The following is a 26,135-nucleotide window of genomic DNA, read 5'->3' as shown; positions in this document are numbered from 1 at the left end:
ACTTTAATTTTTCATCGGAGAGTGCTCCCCTGCCGACACCCACCCACCCACCATCCTGAGTGGCGACCCTGCCTTTGCGGCCTCCCTCCTTCCCACCCCCCCTCTCACTCTCTCTTTGTCTTTCTCTGCCTCTCTCTCTGAGGCACCTCATTTCATCTTTATTTATTAATTGCCTATTGAGTAGAGGGGAGAAGTCCCCTCTCCCAATTTCAATCAATAAGGGGAGAGGTGTGCCTTCAATTTAAACAGCTCCCTCTGCTCAATTGAGGACCAAAAAATACCTGGGGCCACAATTAACACCTTCAGGCCTGTGACTTGGGGTGAGTGTAGCCCTTTTTAGAAAACACCCCAGAATGGCGACTGCATCTTCGCCGGTGGCGGGGCCAGCCAGGACTTATGCGGGAGTGGCAGCCACAGCTACAGCTGCTCCCGCTGCTTCTGCTGCCCCGTCACCTTTCAGATTGATAACAAAAAAGCTTGGGGTGAAGAGCTACACTCACCTCACTATGACCATTGAGGCCTGCGTTAAAGCCATGGCTGGGGTTGTCGGCCCCTCAGCCATCGTCACGGCCTCAAAAATGTATGGGAAGGCTGTGTTCTTCCTGGGGTGTCCCTGGCCGTCGCCAAGGGGCTCACCGTGGGCGGGACCTTACTGCCGGTGGATCCTCTCGAGGCCACCTCGCAGAGGATCGTCATTTCTAATGTCCCGCCCTATGTTCCTGGTGAGCTCCTCCTTCCCCATTTACGCCAACTTGGGGAGGTGAGGTCGGGGATCACACCCATCCCGCTCGGCTTCCGGGAGGCTAGCCTTCGCCACATCTTCTCCTTCCGGCGCCAGCTGTTTATCCAGCTGGCGCGGGAGGAGGACACCGACGGGGCGTTCATCGTCCTCCATGGGGGGCCCGCCTATCGCGTCTTCTGGACGTCGGACGGTGTGCGGTGCCACGCCTGCAAGGAGGTGGGGCACATTCGGAAAAACTGCCCTGCCTCCAAGGCCGCCAGATCATCTAGTGCGGCCGAGGCTGGCGCCGTCGCCGTTTCTCCCCCCGGATCTGCCCGCGCGTCGGGAACTGCGGATGCGCGGTTGACGTCGGGGGCCGATGCCACCAAGGCCTCCGGCGGGGGGGAGGAAGCGCGTCCGGCTGGAAAGTAGGCGCGGAAAAAATCAAAACACCTTAGGGCGTGTCCTCCCGTGGATGGCCAGCCCTTGCCCCTTGAGCCCCTTACACCCGCACTCCTCGCGGAGTTAATCGGGGCAGATGTGAGTGGGAGGGGCCGCGTGCCCGAGCCTGTGGCCGCAACTGCTGTTGCGGAAACGCCAATACCTGCGGCCGGGCTCGGGCCCGAGGAACCCGACAAACCTGCTCCGCCGGAGGGAGCTGAGGAGGAGGCCTCTGCAGACATGGAGGTCTCCCTCGCTCCCTCCGTGCTAAAAAGGCGCGAACCCCTGGAAGAGGAGGAGGACCGGGAGGAGGAAGGTCCCTCCGGGCAGGGGGAGTCGTCGCCCGCCGCGGGTACTGCGCCCCCCCCCCGCTGTCGTCATCACCAGCGATCGGCAGGGGTCGCCTGTCCCTCGGGAGGCTGAGGCAGATGTGTCTGTCCGGCGCGTGCCTCCCGGGGATGGGGACGAGACCCTGCCCGTGGGGGGGATCGCGGAACAACCCGCGGCAGAAATTGACATTTTATCGGTGCCATTACACCTCGCCGGGTCGGGCGGCCTGGGGTCTGGGTCGGGCGAGCTTGAGGAAAATGAGCTCGCCCAATGCGACCCGGACATCTCCCAGGGGCTGCTCGACCTGGTAGAGGTTTTAATTCAAAACACCCCATCCGCTGGGTCGGAGGTTGGTGGCGGGGAGGAGGATGGCCCCCTGGCTGCGTCTCTGGTGCCGGACGTACTGGAGGAGCTGGGAATTGTTCTCTCCCCGGTTTCTCCGGTCGTTCCGGTGTCTGGGGCGGAGGGGAGCTCTGAACCGCCGCCGTCTTCTGGCCCAGCACCCCTAGAGGAGCCCAGGGAGGAATCCTCTGCTGCCGATCCTGGGGGTGGGATCCGGGCAGAGGCGGGGCTGGCTGGTGCGGCCGAGCCGTTCGCTGCGCACTGCGCGGCGGACGGGTTGGCCACTGGTGATGACCCCCTGGAGGAGGATGGGGACTCGGTGATGGGCACGGAGGCCGATTCGGACTCCTGCGCCGACGAGGCGATGGATGACCTTGTGCCCCTTGCCGAGTCTCCCCGCATTCCCATAAGGGAACTCCGGGATTTTATGGCCACGTGCCTGGGTCTGCGCAATAAGGTCCGGTTGGCCCTCGACAGGTGGTCGGAGCTGCTCATCGTGTCCGTCCGCGCCGCCGTTAAGATCATGGGCGCGGACGAGGGCGTGAACCCGCTTGAGCTGCGTCGGCTCAGAACGTTCCTCACTGGGCTGCTGAGGAGGTGGCGGCTGACCAGCGGCTGCGCTTCCTCCCCCCGTTAGGTGTAGGTAGAGGTTGCACTATGTTTCTGACATGAAGATAACCATAGCCAGCCTCAACATCAACGGCAGCAGGGAGGCGCGCCGCAGATTCAATAACTTCTCGGTCCTTCGGGACGGGAAGTATGCGGTGTGCTTCCTGCAAGAAACCCACACCGTTCCGGGAGACGAAGCCACGTGGCTCCTGGAGTGGCAAGGAGGGGTCAGCATGAGTCACCTCTCCAACAATTCCAGCGGGGTGGCTATCTTGCTGGCCCCGCATTTTCAGCCGGAGATCTTGGGGGTCAAGGAGCACGTGCCGGGCCGCTTGCTCCAGGTCACTGTTCGCCTGGGGGGCGTGCCGCTCCATCTAGTGAACGTGTACGCCCCTCAGACCAGTGCGCAGCAAGTGCGCTTCTTCGAAGAAGTGTCCGCTCTTTTGGGCTCCGTCGACGTGGGCGAGTGCGTCATCCTCGGGGGGGGTATTTTAACTGCACCCTCGAGGCGAGGGACCGTTCGGGTCCCCCGCGAAGCCCGGCGGTGATGGAGAAGTTGAGGGACCTGGTCGGGTCCTTCGACTTGGTGGACGTCTGGCAAAATCTCCACCCCGACTCCAGCGCTTTCACTAGCGTGAGGTCTGGGGGAGGAAGGTCCAGAATCGACCGCCTCTACATTTCCTGGGCGTACGTCTCCTGCGTTCCGGCGGCTTCCATGCGGCCGGTGCCGTGCACGGACCACCACCTGGTGTGGGCGGAGCTCGCTCCGCTGCGCGCGCGGGGGGGTGTCCGCGTACTGGCATTTTAACAACCTGCGGTCAGGCGCTGGTGTGCCTTCGCACCCAGGCTGCGACTTTCCGTCTTCAGACGCTGCAGAGATACCTGTACGTCGAGAATCCTCCGAGATGGTGTGCGCTGGCGACGTTTTTCTTCCGCTAGCTGCACGGCCTCAATTACGACACGCAGCTCTTGTTTGTCAGGAATCCGCACCTCCACGAACGCAGGTTCGGGCGGGTGGTGGAGGGCAGAGCTGTGCCTGGCAAGGTGACCAGAGTCGGGGACCTGCTCGATGGTGGAGGAGCTGGCTGGATGGCGCCGGAGGAGCTGGCGCGGCGCCTGTCCTGGGCCAACGTCCGGCTCGCGGTCGAAGCCATCGAATCGGTGAAAGCGGCACTGGGCCCCGACTCCACTAGGTGTATCGAGGCGGGTCAGGCACGTGGGGCGATCCCGTCCGAGCTTACCCCCGTTCGGACGGAATTCCTCATCGGCGCCCGGCCCCGAAACTCCCCTCTGGAACCGGCGCCTCACAACTTGAGCCGTCTCGAGGAAATACCCTCCGTGCCTTTTCATTCCGCGCGGAGGGGTTTCCTGTACGGGCTGCTCCTGCACTCTCCACTTTGCCATCTTCGTCTACCGTCCGGACACGCCTTGGCGTGGCGTCTTGCCGATTGGCAGTGGCGGAGGTCCCCAATGGAGGGCTCTCTACGCAGGAGTCCTGCCGTGTTCCATCGGGGACTTGGCCTGGAGGGTGTTGCACGGAGCGGTCCCGTGCAATAAAGTTTTAAGTAGGTTCACGGACTCCCAGGCCGCCTGCATTTTTTGCGGCCTGGAGGAGTCCGTGTTTCACGTTTATATGGAGTGTGAGAGGTTGCAGCCCCTCTTTCACTACTTGAAGGGGCTGCTCCTCGATTTTTGGTTGCACTTCAGTGCCACGCTCTTGATCTACGGTCACCCGGTGCGGAGGGGAGCGGATAGGTTGGGGGACCTCCTTGTGGGCCTGCTCCTGGGCCTGGCTAAAAGAGCCATCAATTGGTCCAGGCAGCGGGCGGTCGAGGGGGTCGTCCAGCCGGATTGCCTGCCTCTCTTCCGCGGCCATGTTCGCGCCCGGGTGGCCCTGGAGATGGAGCACGCAGTGTCCGCCGGCGCGCTTGAGTATTTCCGCGACCAGTGGGCACCGCGGGGACTGGAGTGCATTATCAATCTGGAAAACCAAATTTTAATTTGATTTGTTAAGTTTTAGTTGAACTTTTGTTTATTTACAGTCCAATTGGTTTTTTTTGGGTCCAAAGAAAAAGAGTACCCTCTGTTCAGTAAATACCTGTTATTATTGTTCTCCTGCAGTCCGTGTATTATTTATACTCGGACACTACACCATGATCATTGAATGGCAGAGCAGGCTCGAAGGGCTCCTAATTCTTATTATTTGTTATTTTTATGTTTCAATGTGGATCCACTTTGGATCCAAGGAAGATAAATCTGAGTATTTTCTAAATAGAGACAAACCAGGAACTGTAAGAGCAAAAAGATTTGGGAGTCCAAGTACACAAATCAATCAAAAAGACAAATGGAATGTTGGCTTTATCTCAGGGAGCTGGAATAGAAAGGGGTGGAAGTTATGCTACAGCTGTATAGAACCCATCTGCAGCACTGCGTACAGGTTAGGGCACTGCACCTCAGGAAGGATACGTTGGCCTTAGAGGGGGTGCAGCGCAGAATCACCAGAATGATAACGGGGCTTAGAGGGTTAAGTTATGAGGACGGGTTGCATAAACTTGGCTTGTATTCCCTTCAGTCTAGAAGATTGAGGGGTGAGCTGATCGAGGTGTTTAAAATGTTAAAAGGATTTGATATGGTAGATGCTGGTAAACTATTTCCTCTGGTGGGAGATTCAAGAACTAGGGGACAAAATCATAAACTTAGAGCTAGGCCATTCATGAGCAAAATCAAGAAGCACTTTTTCACACAAAGGGTAGTAGAAATCTGGAACTCAGTATTTGCCATACAGCTGGTTTAACCATCCATCACCCGATCAAGTGGCACCACATCAAGTGATAGCGAGCCTCACTACCCTCTGCTAAAACCACCCAATGCTCCAGGTCCATCCTGGAGAGTAAAGATAACACCTGCCTTCTTTTCTCAAGTATCTATCATCTCCTTAAACCCCTCATCCCTGCCTCTTCCACCCTCACCTCCAACAAATATGAGGAGCTCATGGACTTCTTTGTCGCTAGGACTGTTTCTCCCCATTTCCTTGGTCCACTATATCCAACCTCCCCCCCCTGCCGGCCTAGCCCTTAACCCTCTAATTTCTCTCCCTTCATGCCTTCTCTGAGCTGATCTTGTCCATGAAACCCACCTTCTGCTCACTCGACCCCATTCCCCATTCCCACTACATTGATGACCATCCAACTTTCCTGAAGAGAGAGATTCGGAAAATGTTATTTTATTGAGGATTACTAGGATATGAAATGCTGTACCAGAAACAGTGGCGGAAGTAAAATCCAGGATAGCTTTTAAAAAGGAAGTGGATAACTATTTGATAAAGAAAAATTCAGAAGGGGATGGGGAAGAGGCAGGGGAATGGGATGAAATGGACACATATTTCAGAGAGCCAGCAAAAATGTGATGGGTCGAGTCCCCTCCTTCTGTGCTGTAAAATTCTGTGATTCTAAATGGAACTTATTTTCTTTGCACAGCTACTTATCCTTCATTGTGGTTTGGTGTGGCATTCCCAAGCAATTTCATATGTATAATAGCAGATCTGTCAACTTGGGGCAACTCTTACAAGTGACATATTTAAATTCAATAAGAATGGCACAGACTACAAACCCATATAAGCCGTGCTTAAAGGTGACAAAATACAGTCTACCCCTCTTAATTCAGTCACTTAATTCAAATTGTCAGATAATTCCAATTTTCTGTAGCACAAAAATGAATGATTAGGAGCAACGTTTCCCCCTAAGGCAAGCATGCCGCTCACCAGCTGTTGCCGCCGGAAAAGATATCACACATGCGTGGCTGCTGCAGCAAATTTAAAGGGACCGCATATGGAAAAAAAAATTAGAGGGAACATTGATTAGGAGTAACACTCTCGTTCCAATTTCTAAAACAAAGTGAGTGATTAACAGTCATGAGGACTAACTTGCCAGTTTTTTCTTCAATTGGACACTCTGTAAAGATTTGCGCATTCACGATTTTCATCGCTCTACCATTGGCAGTCGTGCCTTCAGCTGCCTAGGCTCTAAGCTGTAGCATTCCCTTCCTAAACCTCCCTGCCTCTCTCTCCTCCTTTAAGACGCTACCTCTTTTGACCAGCTTTTTGGTCACCTGTCCTAATATCTCCTTATGTGGCTTGGTGTCAAATTTTTGTCTGATAACGCTCCTGTGAAGTGCCTTGGGATGCTTTAATACCTTACAGGTGCTACATAAATGCAGGTTGTTGTTTAAAAGAACACATCAACTTCTAATTCAACAGCTGCAAGAAAGGAATTAGAAAGCCCCAGATAAAAGTATGATGGAAATGAGCAAAAAGGCCAATAAAATGTAGCAGCAGCAGCATAATCAGGGCTTGGATAAGGCTGCTAAGATATGGACACAAGCTTGTAGTGGAGAATGAGGAAAGGGGAAATACACCAAGTACTTTGCCTCATTTATCATGGAGGTGGGTACTGGCATTGTAGAACCACTAGTCGTGAGTGTCAAACTGTTAGTATTGCGACAAAGTACAAAAAGACATCAATAAACTTGCAGAATGGGTGTGTAATTGGCAAATGAATTTCAATACAGACAAGTGTGAGGTGGTGCATTTTGGTAGACAGAATAAAGAGGCCACATAGTGTTTGGATAAGAGTCTAAATGGGGCAGAGGAGCAAAAGGATCTCGGGGTACAGATTCACAAATCACTAAAAGCAGCGACGCAGGTTAATAAGGCCATAAAAAACCAAGCACTGGGGTTTATTTCTAGAGGTATAGAATTGAAAGCAGAGAAGTTATGTTAAACTTGTATAGAACCTTGGTTAGACCACATTTGGAGTACTGTGCACAGATCTGGTCTCCATATTATAAAACACACAGATGCATTTAAGGGGAAGCTAGATAAACACGAGGGAGAAAGGGATAGAAGGATATGCTGATAGAGTGAGATGAATTGGGGTGGGAAGAGGCTTGTGTGCAGCACAAACGTTGGGCTGAATGGCCTCTTTCTGTGCTGTAGACTCATTGGGGAAGAATTTGTGGTTGGTATGATGGCATACTCTCAGAGTACACTGTCAGACCACCTTTGAAATTGACCGCAAGTTCGGGATTTCCCGAACTTGCAATCTGTCAAGTTCCGACTTGACAGATCATCCACTACGACTGTGAAATCCTTATTGCTCACTCAGAGTTGGGCTAATTGCCCACTAACACAGAAAAATGTTATGGCTGGTGCAAACAGGCGCTTGAGCCTGTTTGCACAGTGTAAGGGGAGGGGGGGATATGCAGCAGTTTGAAATATATACTTGTCATGATAAAAAAAATCTTCAAAATAACTATCTATATCCACCTAACTATCTCCTGATCCCAACACAACTCACGGAGACAAATACAGAAAGAGTGAAAACCATCTATCAAGAATGACAGACTAATTAAATTATTAATATAATAACTGGGGTGAGTGAAACTAAAAATTCACGAATGGGCATTGGAGATTTCTGTTTCCTGATTGGCGCACCGCCCCACGTGATCCTATGGTGCGCCCCTGGGTCACTACACTGCGCCCGACTCCGCAGCGAAACAATGCAAGTTTCTAATTTGATTTATTAACGTTTATGTAAAGTTCTATTAGTTACAGTTTATTTGTTTATTTTTGATTGGTCCTACCAAAAGAGGAACAATGCAAGTTTCTGAAAGGGGGCCTCGCAACAGGCAAGTGTGGATCTCTTTCGGAGGTCAGAAGGCATACTCTTTAGCTGTGCCGCCGCCCACAATTTCAGGGCCAATGTATGTAAAAGGGGAAAAAATGACAGCGCTATGGGGAAAGGGGAAGCAGAGGGGGACTAATTGGATGGCTCCACCACAGGCATGATGGGCCGAATGGCCTCCTTCTGTGCTGTTTCATTCTATGATTCTATGCAGAGTGGATGATGACGGGATGCCGATTGGCCATAGATTGTGGCGCATGCGCAGTGTCCCGCTGCTACTTCCCGTGTGCGGTTTTTTTTCCGTTTGAGGCTTGGTGCGCGCGCCGCCGCTCGCGGGCTCCGCTCTCCATTTAAAACCCGGATGGAAAACTCCGAGAAAGAGAGAGAGGAGACTAAAGCCAAATTACCTCAGGCATTGCTTGGTGGATAGTGGCTTCGCCTCACCTCTTCCGTTTGATCGCAGCCCGCGAGACATTTGACACACACTTGTGTAAACTCGGGGATTATCGCCGGTAACTCGATACGACACGGTAGGCCGCTGTGCTCTATTGGCACGTCCTTCCCCTGCCGTTTCCACACAGCTGGGTTTTATTGTTTTATGTAAAGGTGTTAGGAAATAACGGCCAAGATGGACATTGTGTCGACATTGGGGTTGACCAATTTCGTCATGCAGTTTTCCAGGATTTCCATGTACCCGTTCTTCGACATGGCTCATTACACCCTGTCCATCATGAAGTTGAAGGAACAACCAGGTGAGGAAGCGCCGAGATAGCGTAACGGACAGCCGCGCGCGGGGCGGCAGACAATTGTCAGGAGGGGGCGGAGGGCTTTGATGAGCCGCTGGGGTTCGCGCGAAAGGGGAGAGGCGTGGCTTTGATGAACCGCCACGGCCGCGGAAGGGGGAGAAGAGGGCGTTGCAGACAATTGTCAGAGAAGGGGGCGTGGTTTTGATGAGTCACCAGGGCTCGCTCGCGATGGCATGATGGGATTGATCAGTCGATCGCACGGAGGGGGCGTGGCTTTAACGCGCCATCTGGGCTTGTTCGCCTTTGTGGTTCTCACCTGGATCTTTGTTTTAAACAGGTGAAGGCGGGATCCCTGGGTGACACCGGTGTAAACTGTTTCCTTGCCGGGAGCCACGGCGGGGTGCACTCTCGACTCGCACACAGCGAGTAGTTTTAAATTAACTAAAAAAAATTAGAATGCTGGAACGACGCAGCAGATTTACCTGCGCACTTGCATTTTTTTTCCCGCAGACGAGTAGTGCAGGAAAACCAAGGGGGAAGACGGCGAAATTACCAACGAGGAAGTGGTGACGGAGATCTAACGGAGTTATTATTTCTATATTCCTGAAGGAGAGTTCTCTCTGCTTGTTCAATTCAGTTCTGTTTGGCACCAAGTCCAAGTGAATTTATGGCAGAGCCAAATTTGACGGGCAATTCTAAAATTACTCGGGGCCTTTTTCGGAGAGATTTGTTCTCCCATTTTAGTCCATGAATTTGTAATTTCAGGGTTTTTTTTTGTTTTTGAAGATTAATATTTTTGTGCAGACTAGTAATTAGTGGGCGCATGTACAAGCGACTTCCCTTGAGTTATTTTTCAATGTAGGTGAGCTTGGGCAGTGGTTGGTTTTTGTGTAAAGATCTGCTGTTGGGTAGGAGAGTAACTTTGTCACAATACATCATACTTTTAGATCCTAACACTCATGTTTACTGTCCTTTCATTTATCATTGTCTTACAGGAATTAAACTACACACCATGTATTAGAAAATCTTTAAAAAATGGTTTGCAGGGAGTTTAAGGCAGTAATTACATTTTCACTAACATTCATAACTGGAACTTTGCTTTCATGATTTGATTTCATTAGGCATACAATTGACTTGCTGCTGGGTATCCTTTATACAGTACATGTTATAAAATATATTGTGTTTATAAATATATTTATTGATATTTTATATTTCTCTATTTGCCATACCAGTATCAATTCTTTGTATGGTCAAGTCCTATCTCTGTTAAATCTGCACATTATAGGTAGGCTAGGGAAATCTATTACAATTGCGTCACATCATTGCCCACATTTTTTAACCAATATGTTCTACAAGATTTAATAAATGTATGTTAAATTAAAATGTACATTTTTACCTGTGAGATGGTAGATATAATTAAGTGCGGATGCAATGTGCTGTGAGCAGGTTTTCCATGACCAGGCATATTTCATTTAATGGAAAATTATGAGGGACTGTACACTTTAAGATATTTTTGATGTTGCCTACATAATGTTCCTCTTGGATACTGTTAGATCCGTGATTCTGAGAGTATGATGTTTTCAAATAACTACACGGATGCTGTAACTTAACAATCAACAGGTGTTTACTGGAGTAGGGTAGTCTCAAGACTGGGGGTACAGAGGCATGCTCAAAGCTTATATACAGGTGTGGTCACAGTATACAGGAGCTGTAAAAGTAGTTCTCTCTTAAAGGTACATACACTACAATTCCTCCCCTTTTAGATTAGCAGTACCCATAATATTCAAATAACAATTAACACTTAAACATGCACATTAAACAAAAATAGTCCATTTATAGATTCAGTCTTTGGGGCGGCTTCCTGATCCTTTCTGGATAGCGCCTTTCCTGAGGTTCTTGTTCTTGGTGCGGAGGCGATTCTGGCCCCTTTTCGTCGGTTAGTTCATCAGTTTCCACTGCTACTGGTTCTGAGGTAGATGCTACCAGTATGTCGGGTTCATCCCCAGGTACTCGAGACATGGGGTTGACTCGTTCCTGTGACGCTAAGATCTGATCGACGTGGCGTCTCACAATGTTCTCCCCGACATCCACTGTGTACATTAATGGCCCCTGCCTTGTGCATATCGTTCCAGGTTGCCATTTCTCTGTTCGGTAGTCACGGGCCAAGACTGGTTGTCCTACATTGAAGCTCCTTGTCGGGTTCTCATTGATGTGCTGGAATTGTTTATCCTCAACATTTCTTCGCACATTGGGTCTGAGCAAATCCAGACGAGATCTCAACCTTCGGTTAAAGAACATCATGGCCGGGGTCTGGTTGGTAACTGCATGTGTCGCATTTCTGTAGGCTAATAGGAAATTGTCCACCTTATGCTGTAGTGGAATTTCATCGTCGCACATGGCCTTTATCGCCTTTTTAAAGGTTTGTACGAACCTCTCGGCCAATCCATTTGTGGCTGGATGATACGGGGTGGATGTGTAATGCCTTACCCCATTCCTTCTCATAAATTTCCGAAACTCTTCGGACACAAACTGTGGTCCATTATCAGAGCAAATCTGCTCTGGCAAGCCGTTCCTGGCAAATATGGTCCGTAGGACTGCAATCGTTTTCTCTGTAGTGGTTGAGGACATTTTTATCACCTCAGGCCATTTCGAGTAAGCATCCACTGCTATTAAGAACATTGAGTCCATGAATGGACCAGCAAAATCAATATGCACCCGTTGCCATGGAGAGGAGGGCCACTCCCATGGGTGTAGAGGGGCATGTGGTGGTGCATTTTGGACCTTCTGGCATCCTGAGCAGCTCTTGGTTAGGTCTTCGATTTGTTGATCGATCCCCGGCCACCACACATAAGCTCTAGCAAGGCTTTTCATTTTCACTCCCCCCAGATGACCTTCATGTAGCTCATTTAGCACTCTCTCCCTTAACTTGGGTGGAATCACCACTCTGGATCCACACATCACTGTCCCCTGGCATACTGACAGCTGTTCTCTTCTGGATGAGAATGCTGGCAACAGTGAGTCGCCATGTGTTGGCCATCCCCTCACCGTCAAATCATATACCCGAGACAGTGTCGGATCATTGCGGGTCTCCTTCTCTATATCCGTGTTAGTTACTGGCAATCGTTCAATTATTGACGAATAAAATATCTCGATAGGGTCCACTGCTGGTGCTTCCTCCACAGTAGGCAGTGGCAGGCGTGATAGCCCATCAGTGTTTCCATGCTGTTTCGTGCCTTTATATTCTATTTCATATTGGTTCGCCCCGAGGAAAAAGGGACCATCTTTGTAACTGTTGTGCAGTCATCACCGGAACGCCCTTTTTTGGATTAAAGATGGAGACAAGTGGTTGGTGGTCAGTCAGCAAGGTGAACTTCTGCCCATGCAGAGAGTGGTTGAATTTTTTTACTCCCCATACTAGGCTGAGGGCCTCCCTGTCAATCTGGGCGTAGTTGCGCTCGGCTGAGGTTAGTGACCGAGACGCAAAGGCTACTGGCCTCTCCAACCCGTCTGGGAATTTGTGCGACAGCACCGCTCCAATACCATAGGGTGATGCATCACATGCCAAACGAATTGGTAGTGCTGGGTTGAAATGGGTCAACACCTCTTTTGATGTGATCAATTCTTTGCACTTCTGGAAAGCTCGTTTACGTTCGTCATTCCACTTCCATGGTACCCCTGTTTGCAGTAGGGTGTTCAGTGGGTGTAATACCGTAGACAAATTTGGTAAGAACTTATGGTAGTAGTTTACCAGCCCGAGGAACGACCTCAGTTGTGTCACATTTTCTGGTGCTGGAGCCTTGACTACTGCCTCAATCTTTTCAGGGGACTTATGTAACCCCTCTTCACCGATAACGTGGCCACAATACGAGATCTGCTTCTGGAAAAACTCGTACTTGTGGCGATTAGCTTGTAGCCCATATTCCTTTTAATCTAGTGAGCACCTTCTCCAGGTTGGCGAGGTGATCACTGTCATTTTCGCCCGTGACCAGGATGTCGTCCAAATAACACTGGGTCCCTGGAATCCCTTGCAGGACTTGATCCATCGCCCTTTGCCAAATAGCCGGAGCCGATGCTACCCCGAACACCAGCCGGTTGTATTGGTAGAGACCTTTTGAGTGTTGATCGTGAGGTATTGTTTCGAGGCTTCTTCTACTTCCATTTGCAAGTACGCCTGGGCTAGATCAATTTTGGTGAAGTGTTTACCTCCAGATAGCAAGGCGAAAATATCCTCAATTCGTGGAAGCGGATATTGTACTGTGTGAAGGACTGGGTTCACTGTCACCTTAAAATCCCCACAGATGCGGACCTTCTTTGGTTCCCCAGGCGTATTACTCAATGACCTCTTCATTACAGGAACGATGGGTGTAGCCCACTCGCTCCAGTCTACTTTGGACAGTACTCCTGAATGTTCCAACCCTTCCAGCTCTGCTTCGACGGCTGGTCTGATCGCATAAGGCACTGGTCTGGCCTTAAGAAACTTTGGGCTTGCATTTTCCTCTATTTTAATCATTGCTGTTATGCCTTTGTGTTCCTAGTCCCTCCTGGAACACTTCTTTTGCGTCAGTTAGCATTTTTGACAGTCGTCCAGGTGTGACGTCGTCATCCTTTTTGGCCTCAACCTTCAGTGCCTGTATGGAATGCCAATCTAATTGTATCTTCCGGATCCATTCACGTCCTAGTAGTGGTGGTCCTCCATCTGGCAATACGTATAGGTCCATTTTAGGTATTTCCTGGCCTTTGTATATCACTTTCACCCTTTTTTCCTTTTGGGGTAGACTTTTTGCCCCGTGTACGTCTTCAAGACAATCTCTAGCTTTCAAGGGTATGTGTGAAAATAGCCGCTTGTAGTCCCTTTTGGTTTATGACTGTTAGGGCTGATCCTGTGTCCAATTCCATTTTCACTTGGACTCCATCTATCTTGAGTGTGACCCAGATAGTCTGGTGATCCTCCATTTTGGTTACCTTATGTAGTTTCAGACAACACAGCTCCTTGCTTCTGGAGTCTGTATCACTTTTCTGTTTGTCTGAACTACTGTCCATCACCTTTTGTACCTTTTTTGTACTTCTCCTGTGGGGATTTCTTGCTGTTGGTTTTCTTCCCTGACCTGCAGACTCTTGCTATGTGTCCTGCTTTTCCGCACTGTCTGCACACTTGGTCCTTGAACCAACAATCCTTCTGGTCGTGTGTTGTTCTGCCGCAGCGATAACACTTCCCTGCTCCATATGACATTTCATTGGTGCCATATTCTTGTGGTCTTCGTTATATCTCTGCAGCGCCCCTTGCGGCTGCTTCGTGTGATACTGCCATGCTGAAAGCCTTTTCCAGCGTAAGATCCTTTTCTGATAGAAGCCGTTTCTGGGTTCCCTCACTTTGAAGCCCACACACAAACTTGTCCCTTAACGTATCTGCTAGTCCCACTCCAAACTGGCAGTGTTTCGATAGCTTGCGCAGTTCCGTTAAGTACTCCGCATTACTTTCGTCTTTATGCTGGTTCCTTTTGTGGAACTTAAATCTTTCTGCTATCAGCAGCGGTGTGGGGTTTAAGTGGTCCTGTAGGATTTCTACTATGCTTTCGAAATTCTTATCCACAGGCTTCTCTGGGGTTATTAGATTTCGCAGTAAGCCATAAGTTTTTGCACCCATGGAATTTAACAAAACCAGTGCTTTCCTAGCATCTGGCACTTTATTCGCCTTGCAGTACACCTCCATACGTTCCACATATGTCGCCCAATCTTCGACTTCATTGTCGAACGTAGAGATACTGCTACTCTTCGGCATCCCTGGGTGTGATTTAACTGTCAAAAATGGCGTCTCCCGCGTTCTCCCTTCTCCGCTGGCACAAAATGGCGTCTCCCGCGCTTTCCTTCCCGCGCTCGCCTTTCTTCTCCGCTGCGGCTTCTAAAAATGGCGTCTCCCGCGCTCTTCCTCCTTCTCCGCGGCTTAATGGCGTCTCCCGCGCTCTCCCTTCTCCCCGCGGACACTGTTCCGCCCTTGAGCCCTGGCTGTGCTCTGCGCGGTTTTTTTTTCCTGTGCGCCTTTCCCATTTCCACCGCTTGGTTCTGAACCCGGCTGCTGCTTTACCCTCTCTCTCTTTTGTTTTTCCTCGACGCCGCTCGGTTTTCAACCCCCGGCTGCGCCCTCTGCGCTTCACCCTCTCTCTTACCCCATCGACGCTGCTCGGCTTTTTCTCTGCCGTCGGCCGGCTCCAGCCGCCGCTGTCTGGGAAGGGTCTGCGCTGTACCTGTTGTCAGTCTGTTGCTGGATCGTCGTGGCTGGGGAGCCAAGCCCGGCTCTCAACAGCCTCCCCTGCGATGTTCACTCTCTGCCGGACGACTGGGCGGTTGCTCGTGGTCGACGCCCGTGCTTCTGGCCTCGACTTTCTTCCACCGCCCTCCCGGAGCGAATCCTTGAAGGGAAATGCAGAGTTGCAGGTAGATTCGAATTGACACTCGTCGCTACTGTTAGATCCGTGATTCTGAGAGTATGATGTTTTCAAATAACTACACGGATGCTGTAACTTAACAATCAACAGGTGTTTACTGGAGTAGGGTAGTCTCAAGACTGGGGGTACAGAGGCATGCTCAAAGCTTATATACAGGTGTGGTCACAGCCGGTATTACAGTATACAGGAGCTGTAAAAGTAGTTATCTCTTAAAGGTACATACACTACAGATACTATATCCAACCTGCTTGAAGAATGTAAATATGTTTTTCCCTTAACGGTACAACATTCTCTGCTGTGCTATTGCATTTAGGATTTCTTCACTCCCTAATAAGTTAATCCTTTAGGTTAAGTAGTACTTTAGAGTTTGTCAGTGGTCAGGGAGAGGAGGGTGTGACTGCGAGTCAGGAAGGTATGGGGACCCAGGATGTAGTGATGGAGGAGCCTCAGCCCTGGACCTTGTCCAACAGGTACAAGATACTTTCTACCTGTATTGATGAGGAAAAGGAATGCAGGGAGGATGGGCAAACTGAGCATGGCACTGTGGTATGGGGGCCATCCAAGTAGGGGGGGGGGGAGAAGGAAGGAATGTGGTAGTAGTAGGGGACAGTATAGTCGGGATAGATATTGTTCTCTGCAGCTGTGAAAGAGTCATGAAGGCTGTGTTGCCTGCCCGGTGCTAGGGTTAAGGATATCTCCTCGTGGCTGGAGAAGAACTTGGAGTGGGAGGATCCAGTTGTCGTGGTCCATGTAGGAACCAATGACCGGTAGAACTAACAATGAGGTTCTGCTGAGGGAGTTTGAGGAGCTAGGGTCTAAATCGATAAGCAGAACAACAAGGGTAATAATCTCTGGATTTCTACCTGAGCCATGCACAAATTGGCATAGGGTCAAGCAGATCAGAGAGTTAAATGCGTGGCTCAAAGAGTGGTGTGGGAAAAAGGGGTTTCAATTCATGGGGCACTGGCACCAGTACTGAAGAAAGGGAGCTGTTCCGTCGGGATGGGCTCCATTTAAACCGGGCTGGGACCAGCATCCTGGCTAATCGAATAACTGGGGCTGTAGATAGGGCTTTAAACTTAAAAAAAAAAAAAAAAAAAGGGGGGGTGGAGGGGGTCAGGTGAGGGAAAATGTAGAAATCTAAAGAGAAAGATCGGGGCAATAGAGCAGTGTAGCGATTTGGGTAAAAATAAGCAGTGTGTGACAGGAAGGGACAGAGAGTTTAACAGTAGCAGTGCAGCAGAGAATAAGGTCAAAGCGGGGAATAATGGTTAAAAAATTTAAATTAAAGGCACTTTACGAATGCTTCGTGCATTCAGATAACAAGATAGACGAACTAGTGGCACAAATGGAGATAAATGGGTTTGATCTAATAGCCATTACAGAAACATGGTTGCAAGGTGGCCAAGGTTGGGAACTAAATGTTCCAGGGTACTTGACGTTTCAAAAAGACAGGCAGAATGGAAAAAGAGGGGCAGTAACCTCTGATAAAGGATGACATAAGGACAGTAGCGAGAAAGGATCTCTGCTTGGAAGATCAGGAAGTAGAATCAGTATGGGTGGAGATAAGGAATAACAAGGGGAAGAAAACCTGGTAGGAGTAGTATATAGGTCCCCTAACAGTAGCTGTACCGTTGGACAAAATATTAATCAAGAAATAGTAGGAGCATGCAACAAAAGTAATGCAGTAATCTTGGGCGACTTTAATCTTCATAGACTGGACAAATCAAATTGGCAAAGGTAGTCTGCAGGACGAGTTTCTGGAATGCATTTGGGACAGTTTCTTAGAACAATATGTCATGGAACCAACCAGGGAACAGGCTATTTTAGATCTTGCACTGTGTAATGAGACAGGGTTAATTGGCAATCTCATAGTAAAGCATACTCTGGGGCAGAGTGATCATAATATGATAGAATTTCACATTAATTTTGAGAGTGACTTGCCTAAGTCCGAAACTAGAGTCTTAAACTTAAATAAAGACAATTAGAGGTATGAGGGGTGAGTTGGCGAAGGTAGATTGGAAAAATAGATTTAAAGGTATGGCGGTAGATAAGCAGTGGCTAGCATTTAAAGAAATATTTCATAATTCTCAACAAAAATACATTCCATTGAGAAACAAAAACGCCACAGGAAAAGTGATCCAACTGTGGCTAACTAAAGAAGTTAAGGATAGCATTAGATTGAAAGAAGCTTATAATGTTGCAAAGAATAATAGTAAGCCTGAGGATTGGGAGTTTCAGAAACCAGCAAAGGTTGACCAAAAAATTGATAAAGGAAACAATAGAATGAGAGAAAACAAGCAAGAAATATAAAAACAGATTGTAAGAGCTTCTACAAATATGTAAAAAGGAAAAGAGTAGCAAAAGTAAACATTGATACCTTTTTATAGACTGAGACAGGAGAAATTATTATGGGGAATAAGGAAATGGCTGAAACATTAATCAAATATTTTGTATCTGTCTTCACAGTAGAAGACACAAAGAGCATACCAAAAATGGTGGGAAGCCAAGGGTCTAATGAGAGTGAGGAACTTAACGTAATTAATATAAGTAGAGAAAAAGTACTAGAGAAACTAATGGGACTAAAAGCTGACAAATCCCCTGGACCTGACGGCCTACATCCTAGAGTTCTAAAAGAGGTGGCTGAAGAGATAGTGGATGCATTGGTTTTGATCTTCCAAAATTCCCTAGATTCTAGCATGGTCCCACCGGATTGGAAAGTCACAAATGTAACACCGCTATTCAAGAAAGAAGGGAGAGAAAAAACAGGGAACTACAGGCTAGTTAGCCTGACCTCAGTCGTCGGGGAAAATGCTGGAATCCATTGTTAAGGAAGTGGTATCAGGGCACTTAGAAAATCATAACATGATTAGGCAGAGTCAACATGGTTTTATGAAAGGGAAATTGTGTTTGACAAATTTTTAGAGTTTTTTTGAGGATGTAACTAGCAGGGTAGATAAAGGGGAACCAGTGGATGTATTATCTTTGGATTTCCAAAGGCATTCGATAAAATGCCACATAAAAGGTTATTACACAAGATTAGGGCTCACGGGGTTGGGGGTAACATAGTAGCATGGATAGAGGATTGGTTAACGGACAGAAAACCGAGAGTAAACAGATCTTTTTCAGGTTGGCAGGCTGTAACTTGTGGGGTGCTGCAAGGATCAGTGTTGGGGCCTCAGTTATTTCCAATCTATATTAGTGACCTAGATGAAGAGACTGAGTGTAATATATTCAAGTTTGCTGATGATACAAAGCTAGGTGGGACAGTAAGCTGTGAGGAGCACAGTCTGCAAAGGGATATAGATAGACTGAGTGAGTGGGCAGTAAGGTGGCAGATGGAGTATAATGTAGGGAAATGTGAGGTTGTTCACTTTGGCAGGAAGAATAGAAAGCAGAATATTTTTTAAATGGTGAGAAACTTTCAAATGTTGGTGTTGAGAGAGATTTGGGTGTCCTCGTGCAAGAAACACAAAGATAGCAAGCAATAAGGAAGGCAAATGGCATGGTGGCCTTTATTGCAAGGGGGTTGGAGTATAAGAGTAAGGATGTCGTGCTACAATTGTACAGGGCATTAGTGAGACCACCCCTGGAGTATTGTGCACAGTTTTGGTCGCCTTTATTTAAGGAAGGATATACCTGCCTTGGAGGCGGTGCAACAAAGGTTCACGACATTGATTCTTGGGATGAGAGGGCTGTCCTATGTTGAGATTGTGTAGAATGGGCCTATACTCTCTGGAGTTTAGAAGAATGAGAGGTGATCTCATTGAAACATACAAGATTCTGAAGGGGATTGACAGCGTAGATGCTGAGAGGTTGTTTCCCCTGGCTGGAGTGTCTAGAACTAGGGGGCCTAGTCTCAGGATAAGGAGTCAGTCATTTTAAGACTGAGGTGAGGAGGAATTTCTTCACTCAGGGTTGTGAATCTTTGTAATTCTCTGCCCCAGAGAGCTGTGCTTGCTGAGTCATTGAGTATATTCATGGCTGAGAAAGATAGATTTTTGGACTCTAGAGGTATCAAGGGATATGGAGATCGGGCGGGAAAGTGGGGTTGAGGTCGATGATCAGCCATGATCTTATTGAATGGCGGAGCAGGCTCGAGGGGCCGTATGGCCTACTCTTATTTCTTCTGCATTGGTTTTATTACCTTTAGGCCCCCTCCATCCTTGAAGTTTCAGTTTCTGAACTTCTGTCTGCTTTTTATGGTGGCCAAACCTGAATGGCCTGCTTTGGAGACTTGAGGTTGACTGAATCCAATCAAGACGAGCGACAGGATTCTGCCTTTCTCAACCTCTGATTGCTGCATCTGGTGTTGGCATGCTGGGGCGGTGTAAGCTAGATCTCCGCTTTGTCTAGCAAGGAAGCTGGTATAGGCCTTTGGCAGTCTGAGTGAAAGGCTGATGTCTAGGCTTAAGCCAGTAGTTCGGGCAGTCTTTCCCAGTGTGAGCAGATGTACATCTTGGGAGGGTTGCCAGGAGTAGCTTTGAGACTCTGTTGGTGATACGTCTTGAGTCCTTTAGCAATCCCTCAGCAAAGTGTTTGTTTACTGGTTATCAAGAGCGTCCACAATAGCTTATCTTTTAGCTTCTGAAAGAGGCCTAATATGCAAAGCCAATTTTGATGGTACAATAGAAATCTCTGGGCTGTGCTTCTAGTTTAGGGTCTCCACTGCCATTTGCTGTTGCAGTGAGATGGTGTGCTGGGTGGCCTCCGACAGCAACTGTTAAGGGTTCCCAGACTGTACTTTGGGCATAGCTGTGGAGTCCACTGATGTTTGAAACAGACCCAATAGATTTGATAACAAGCTTACTCGCATTTAGTCTGATGCTTGTCCAGAGTCCTGCCTGCTGGACTAGCAACTTTTTTTTTGCAGGAATGCCAAATGTTATCAAAGTTGTGACATTAAGCAGACCATGAGTAATGATGTACATTGTGCCAGATTTCAATTATATGTTGGCTAATCAAGAAAAAGAACCCAATAACCAGATATTTTTCTGTTTAAAGGCACTAAAGTTGTTGTTATGCACTAGTATGAAAAAATATATTGTTCTGCAGTGCTTTGGTTATAAAGATTGTGTTTTCCTTATGTAAGTTAAATTTACTCAAAATTTGAACAGTAGGGCTTCATTAAAAGCTTCACTACACAATATTAGTACAGTACTTGCATCTTCCCTAGGATGATCTGTCACTGTCGATTGTCTATATATTTTGTTGGTGGGCAGGAGCTTTTTTTGTGATGGCATCATGAGTTTGTGCAGGGTTTATCCTGACAAGAAGTGAGATAGGAAAGATCACTCTCTGTGAGACAAGTTGAAAGCTTATGAGCAGGAAAATGGAAGGACCAATGGTCAGCCTTGCATGTTGAAATATTTATCATGTTTTACTACTGGCCCTGACATGTTCTGTTTCTATCACTTGAAGTATGTTTTAAACCGAATGTGTGCTTTGTCACTGGTATTTCTCAACCGAAATGTTATCTTTACAGCAACATGCAAACCCCCCCCCCCCCCCCCCCTCCATAACTGATGTAATAGTTCATCCCAGCAGTTTATAGCCAGCTCAAATTGGGTATCTATGTACTCAACTATCCTTAGATTTTATAATCTGGCTGAACATCCTTCCGTTAAGTTACTTTTGTATACTCTTAACAAAAATTTGCCAACTGTTCCTGGTTTGAAAGTGGGAGCGAGAAGAGCAGATAACTGCAGTAAGTATGGTTTACTCTGATACTGAGTAAGCACAGTGCTGCAACAAGGCTATGCTAGTGACCATCTTGGATCGCTCCTATACTGCAACTGATTGCTCATTCGCTGACTCAATTTTCCATCTACTCCAAGGTTCTCTGGGACTCCCTTCTCTCCCATTCTATTGTTTTTCCATATCAATGGCTTCCTCCACTCATCATTCAACCCTTTCCACTGTCTCATGATTCCACTGTACATTCATCACATTGCTTGGATTGATGACCTTCAATACACACAACCTTCAATTCGCTACACGCAACCTTCAGTTCGCTCAGTGCAATGGTTGAGTCACTACACCTTGGTCTTCTCTATCCTCCAGTGAATATCTTTCATTCTCTTATATATCTTATAAATATAAAAAGAGCAATTAGAACCCCTCTGAACTTTCATCTTTCTGCATTCCATCCTATAATGCTCTTTGTACTGCCTGTGTCTTCATTGTTGAAATAAGGATTCAGCACAGAAAATGCTGGAAATACTCAGCAGGTCAGGCAGCATCTGTGGAGAGAGAAACAGAATTAATGTTTCAGGTCGATAACCCTTCGTCGGAACTGGAAAAAGTTGGAGATGGAACAGGTTTTTAAGCAAGTGTAGGGAAAGGGGAGGAAAGAACATAAGGGAAGGTCTGTGATAGACCATTGCCATTTACACTTCATCTAGAGTCACCTTTTGTTTCCTAACTTGTCCCATTACCATCTCCTTTTACCTTGCACCATCATCCCTTTTGTCTCTTAATCTCTCCTGCCTTCCATCCTATCACAGACTTTCCCTTTTTGTTCTTTCCTCCCCTCTTCCCTTTCCCTGCCCCTACACTTGCTTAAAAACCTGTTCCATCTTCAACACCGAGCCAAAGCAGGGATAGTAGAGCTGGGTGTCGTCAGCGTTTATGTGGAAGCTGACCCCATGGATAATGTTGCCAGGGAGCAGCATGTAAATGAGGAAGAAGAAGAAGAAGGGGAGAAGAATAGATGTTAGATGCAATGGGTGTGGTGATGGGAAAAGAAGCCATTGCTATGCTCTGGCTACAATCTGATAGGCAAAAGTTGAACCAAGCAAGGGCAGTCCTATTGAACCAGACAGTGGAGGATAGTGCAGTTGATATGTCAAAAGCAGAGAGGATGAGGAGGAATAATGTATCACGGTCAGTGTCAGAGTGGATGTAATTTGTGAATTTGGTTAGGGCTGTTTTGATGATGTGGCAGGGCAGGAACCTAATTGGAGAGATTCAAATTGGGAGCTGTAAGAATGTTGGGATGATTAAGGAGATTGGAGTTAGGATGATAGTTTTCAAAGACTAGGTTTTAAGGAAGCGGTGATGATGGCAGTTTTGAAAGGGAAGGGGACAGTACCTGGGGAGAAGGAACCATTTACAATGTCTGCTAGCACAAGGGCCAGGAAGGGAAGTCGGGTAGTTAGCAATTTAGTGGGAATGGGGTCAAAGGAGCAGGAAGTGTGTCTTGTAGACGAGATGTGCTTGGAGAAGGCATGAAGGGAGATGGAGCAAAATTAGAGAGAGACATGAGTTCAGGGCTAGGACGGGGTAGATTTGATTGATGGGAAAGGGGAGAATCAACAGAGGCAGCTGAACAGATGGTCTCCTTAGTGACAAGTCCATGAGTTCCTCGTGGTTTTTTGTTGGTGAGGGTGAAATGGGCAGGGAGAGAGGGTTTTTTAAGCTGTATGGGGCCGGATTTTTCCTGTGAGCGGTGCCATTCATTAGTCTTGCAGTTGCTTGGAGACTTTCTATGTGGTTTTGCATGACAAGTTGCTGTCAGTGGGGCATCCAAATTGTGCAGCGCCCTCTACAGGGCATCTGGAATCTATCTGAATAGGGCAAGCAACTGTGTATCTCCTTGACCAATCAGCTTGAAGAATAGTTAATGAGCAGCCGAGTATGAACCAGGAAGTATCAGCTAGAATAGTGAATTCAATGTCAAATCAGGTATAGAGAGGGAAAGAAAGATGGGATTAAGAGAGAGAAAAAGACAAAGAAAAAGTTATTTAAAAAAAATTAAAAGCTGAAGGAATGAGACTCTACAATTGTAACAGTTAATTTTCAGTGCCAGAGAGGTTGTTTGGCAGTAATTAAGACTTACAATGCTGCTAAATTGGAATGACTTGACTTAATTTTCTCTGGCGAGTTTATTCAGTGTCTACGACATCAGTACAGGAATTTCATGCCATGCAATACATTTGAATGGGGAGCCAGGCGGCGTGATGCAGTTTTCGTGCAGCTTCTGGAGGAGCGTGCATCTGGGACAGCAACTTCTGGATTTTTGCATTTAATTGCGCCTATGCGCTCACGGGAAGCTGCTGTCCGATTTGCGCATAACTAACGGTGAGCGCTGTTAGACTTACTGTTCGTTTCACAGCAAAATCTGGCTCGTTTCACAGCAAAATCTGGCTCATGATGTTGGAGAAAAGAAACAGTGGGTTACCTTTGCTCTCCAGGATGGTTTTGGTGGAGGTGAGGGAGGCCTCACTAGTGCTTGATGTGGTCCAGTCAGTTCTGGTGCTGGATGGCTAAACTAGTTGTGTGTTTTGGACCAGTGAAGAATAGCTCTGTCAGGGTATGCTTTCGGTGAGGTTAGGCAAGATTCTTATCTGGTCTCTCAAGTCTTGTTCTTTGTGAAACAGTGCAGACTGTTTTCCTTCCACTGATTTCCACTTCTTTGGAATGTATCACTACAGTAGCAGGTGCAGTGCTTGCCAGGGACTTGAGAGGTTTGCAGTCCAGATTATAGGGAATGCATTTTGATAAGTTTTTTAGGGAATAAGTGGAGACTGTTTTTAATGCCACTAACCGAATCCTGGGGATAGCACAGTTAGACTTTACTTCCATCGAAGTTGAGGAAAAAGGAAAAATGAAAAATATGAATAAAGAAACTAAAGTGGAAATGAGAGAGGGGGGAAAAAAACCCCATTCAAATAGAAGAGAACTTCAGGAGTTGTATAGAACGTTGCAAAGTGAGCACAAAAGATAAATACAACAAAGATATTTAAGCACATTTGAAACATTTTTTCAGTTATATAACCATGTTTAGGGAAGAAGTTAGAACGCTGAAGGGTTAAAAAATAAAATAAGTGGTCATTGAAGATGATGAGGGAAAAAGTTTGCTTACAGGCTATTTTCTAGCTGTATTTATTAAAGACTAAAATAGTGACTCCTTTTCTAATTATTGAATTATTTGGGCTCATAACTCCATAATATAGTGGGAAGTATCTTGGTGCCAGCAGGTGGCGCTAAGTGCTGCTTAAAAATGATTAATAAGCTCACCAGTGTCACCAGCAGGCATGTGATAATGCAGCAGTTTGTGAACTATACTTAAATGTTGTGAACTATATACTTAGTAAATTACTTTTGCAGTCAAATTTTAACAGCCTGATTAACATGATCAAACTAAAAGGGTCAAAAGTCAAAGGTTAATTTCTTTATAATGCAGATATACTTTGCTTTTTTTGGTTGGATGAAGTAAATCTCCCAAGTATAGGACTTGAGTCCAGAGTTTTCTGTTGCAAACTACCACTTCAAAACTTTGCTATGATTGTTAGTACAGCATTCCTGTATGATAGCAACCCATATTGTGTATATGAAAAATAAAATGTGCCACCTCTTGCAGGGAAGGGATGCAAATGGGATGCAGATAGGTGGTTCTTTTCTAGCTTGCTAAAATTCTAATCGCTTTGCTGGAAAAGACTAACTTGGATACTGCTGTAACTGACAAGATACCAAAGCACCTAAAGAAGACCCACAGTGATTTAACAGATTTTGCATTTTTGACTTGTGAATCAGTGGCAGCAGCCAATCCTCATCCAGTTAAGGAGTTGTGAGGGTCTCGATGGCTTTACAGATTCTCATTTTATGTATTCTTTTATTTAATAGGGCATAGGAAAATAACAGTGGAAATATGTGACAGAACTTGACAACTTAGCTTCAACTGATTTTCTTGGCCAACAAAATGTTCATTAAAGTTTAGCTGAGATGTTCAAAATTACAACTGTGGCTTGATCAATGGGTTTCATCACCACCTCTGCTTTGTATTAAATGTGTGTGTATGTGACACGGGGAAAGGGAAGATCATCGGATAACAGTGTCTTAAAGGGGCTGCACCCTGTGTTTTTCCCCCCCCCCCCACCCTCTGCTCAGCCAGTGTTTACTCCTGCTCCATATAGAGGATGAAAACCACCCTACAAGATAGGTAACTCTGGAATTGACCAGAAATAATGCATCATTTAGTTAATATAAAACATTTTGTGGTAAGTGTATGTACTAGGTTCACAGTTAAGTGAAAATATAGTCATTGATAGTAACTTTTTTTAAAGGGAAGTTTGAAGTGGAAGAGCATTGTATGATGGAAGAAACTGGGTGGGGTGAAGAGCTGGATAACGGGGTAGTAATTAGACAGTTTTGTGTGAAGTGTGTACACAGGTTATCAATTCAATATCTATTTAGGAACAATTGTATTTTTATTTTTGGTATATTGATTTTAGTTTAAGATTCTCTCCGATTCCAGCAGCCAGAAGGGGTGTCTGCCTGCATCTTTGGTGACGAAGTTTATGTTGCCAGGGCTGGTGCTACATCTGGAATTTTTGGCACAATTATCCCTTTTGGTGGCTCTGTGAACCTTTAGAGGCAGCAACACCACCTTGTTTAACTTTCAGCGCTGCCTCAGAATTCAGCTTTGCTGTTGGTGGCAGTACTGTTGAGGAAACGGAGGAAGTTCCCATGCTTCTAAGAGAATTCGCAGACTGCGCACTTTCTGAACCCCAGACACTGATGTAAATGAAGAGGGGTACCTAACATTGGGAAGTGGTAAATCTCATTTAGTGCTTCTGCTGACAGAGCAAGTTTTCTCAGCATACTACAGTAGATAGAAAAAAAGGCCATTAAAATTTTTTAGAACTTAATTTAAATGGAAAATTAATTTAAAAACAAATTTAACAATTAAATATTAAAAATGAGTATTTTCAGTATTAGGAAATCTCATCTTGTTAAAGTAGAGAATAATAAAAGGGGGTCTAATTATAATTGGTTAGCAGACATTTTTTATCTTTGTGTTTTGGTTTGGATTTATTGT

The 26,135-nt window shown here is 46.8% G+C and overlaps 1 protein-coding gene across 3 annotated transcripts in view; it reads left to right on the top strand.

Moving 5' to 3' along the window:
* Positions 1–8,432: 8,432 nt before the first annotated feature.
* The window catches only part of LOC147124711 (trimeric intracellular cation channel type B-A-like), a 44,465-nt gene continuing 26,762 nt past the window's right edge, over positions 8,433–26,135 (top strand). The window contains exon 1 of one of the 3 annotated variants that reach the window (XM_085991974.1): positions 8,433–8,876. In XM_085991974.1, coding sequence (XP_085848100.1) covers positions 8,753–8,876 — 124 coding nt within the window. In that variant the 5' untranslated portion in view covers positions 8,433–8,752. Of the gene's footprint in view, positions 8,877–9,168; positions 9,208–26,135 lie in introns of those variants that run through there. The other 2 variants (XM_085991980.1, XM_085991985.1) reach the window with 2 other exon arrangements.

This window comes from Somniosus microcephalus, chromosome 1 (assembly GCF_052327205.1).
Source record: "Somniosus microcephalus isolate GS21.2 chromosome 1, FLI_Smic_1.0, whole genome shotgun sequence".
NCBI classification, from domain to species: Eukaryota; Metazoa; Chordata; class Chondrichthyes; order Squaliformes; family Somniosidae; genus Somniosus; species Somniosus microcephalus.
Note: the sequence above shows the minus strand (reverse complement) of the source record. Positions and strands in the feature narration are given on the sequence as shown.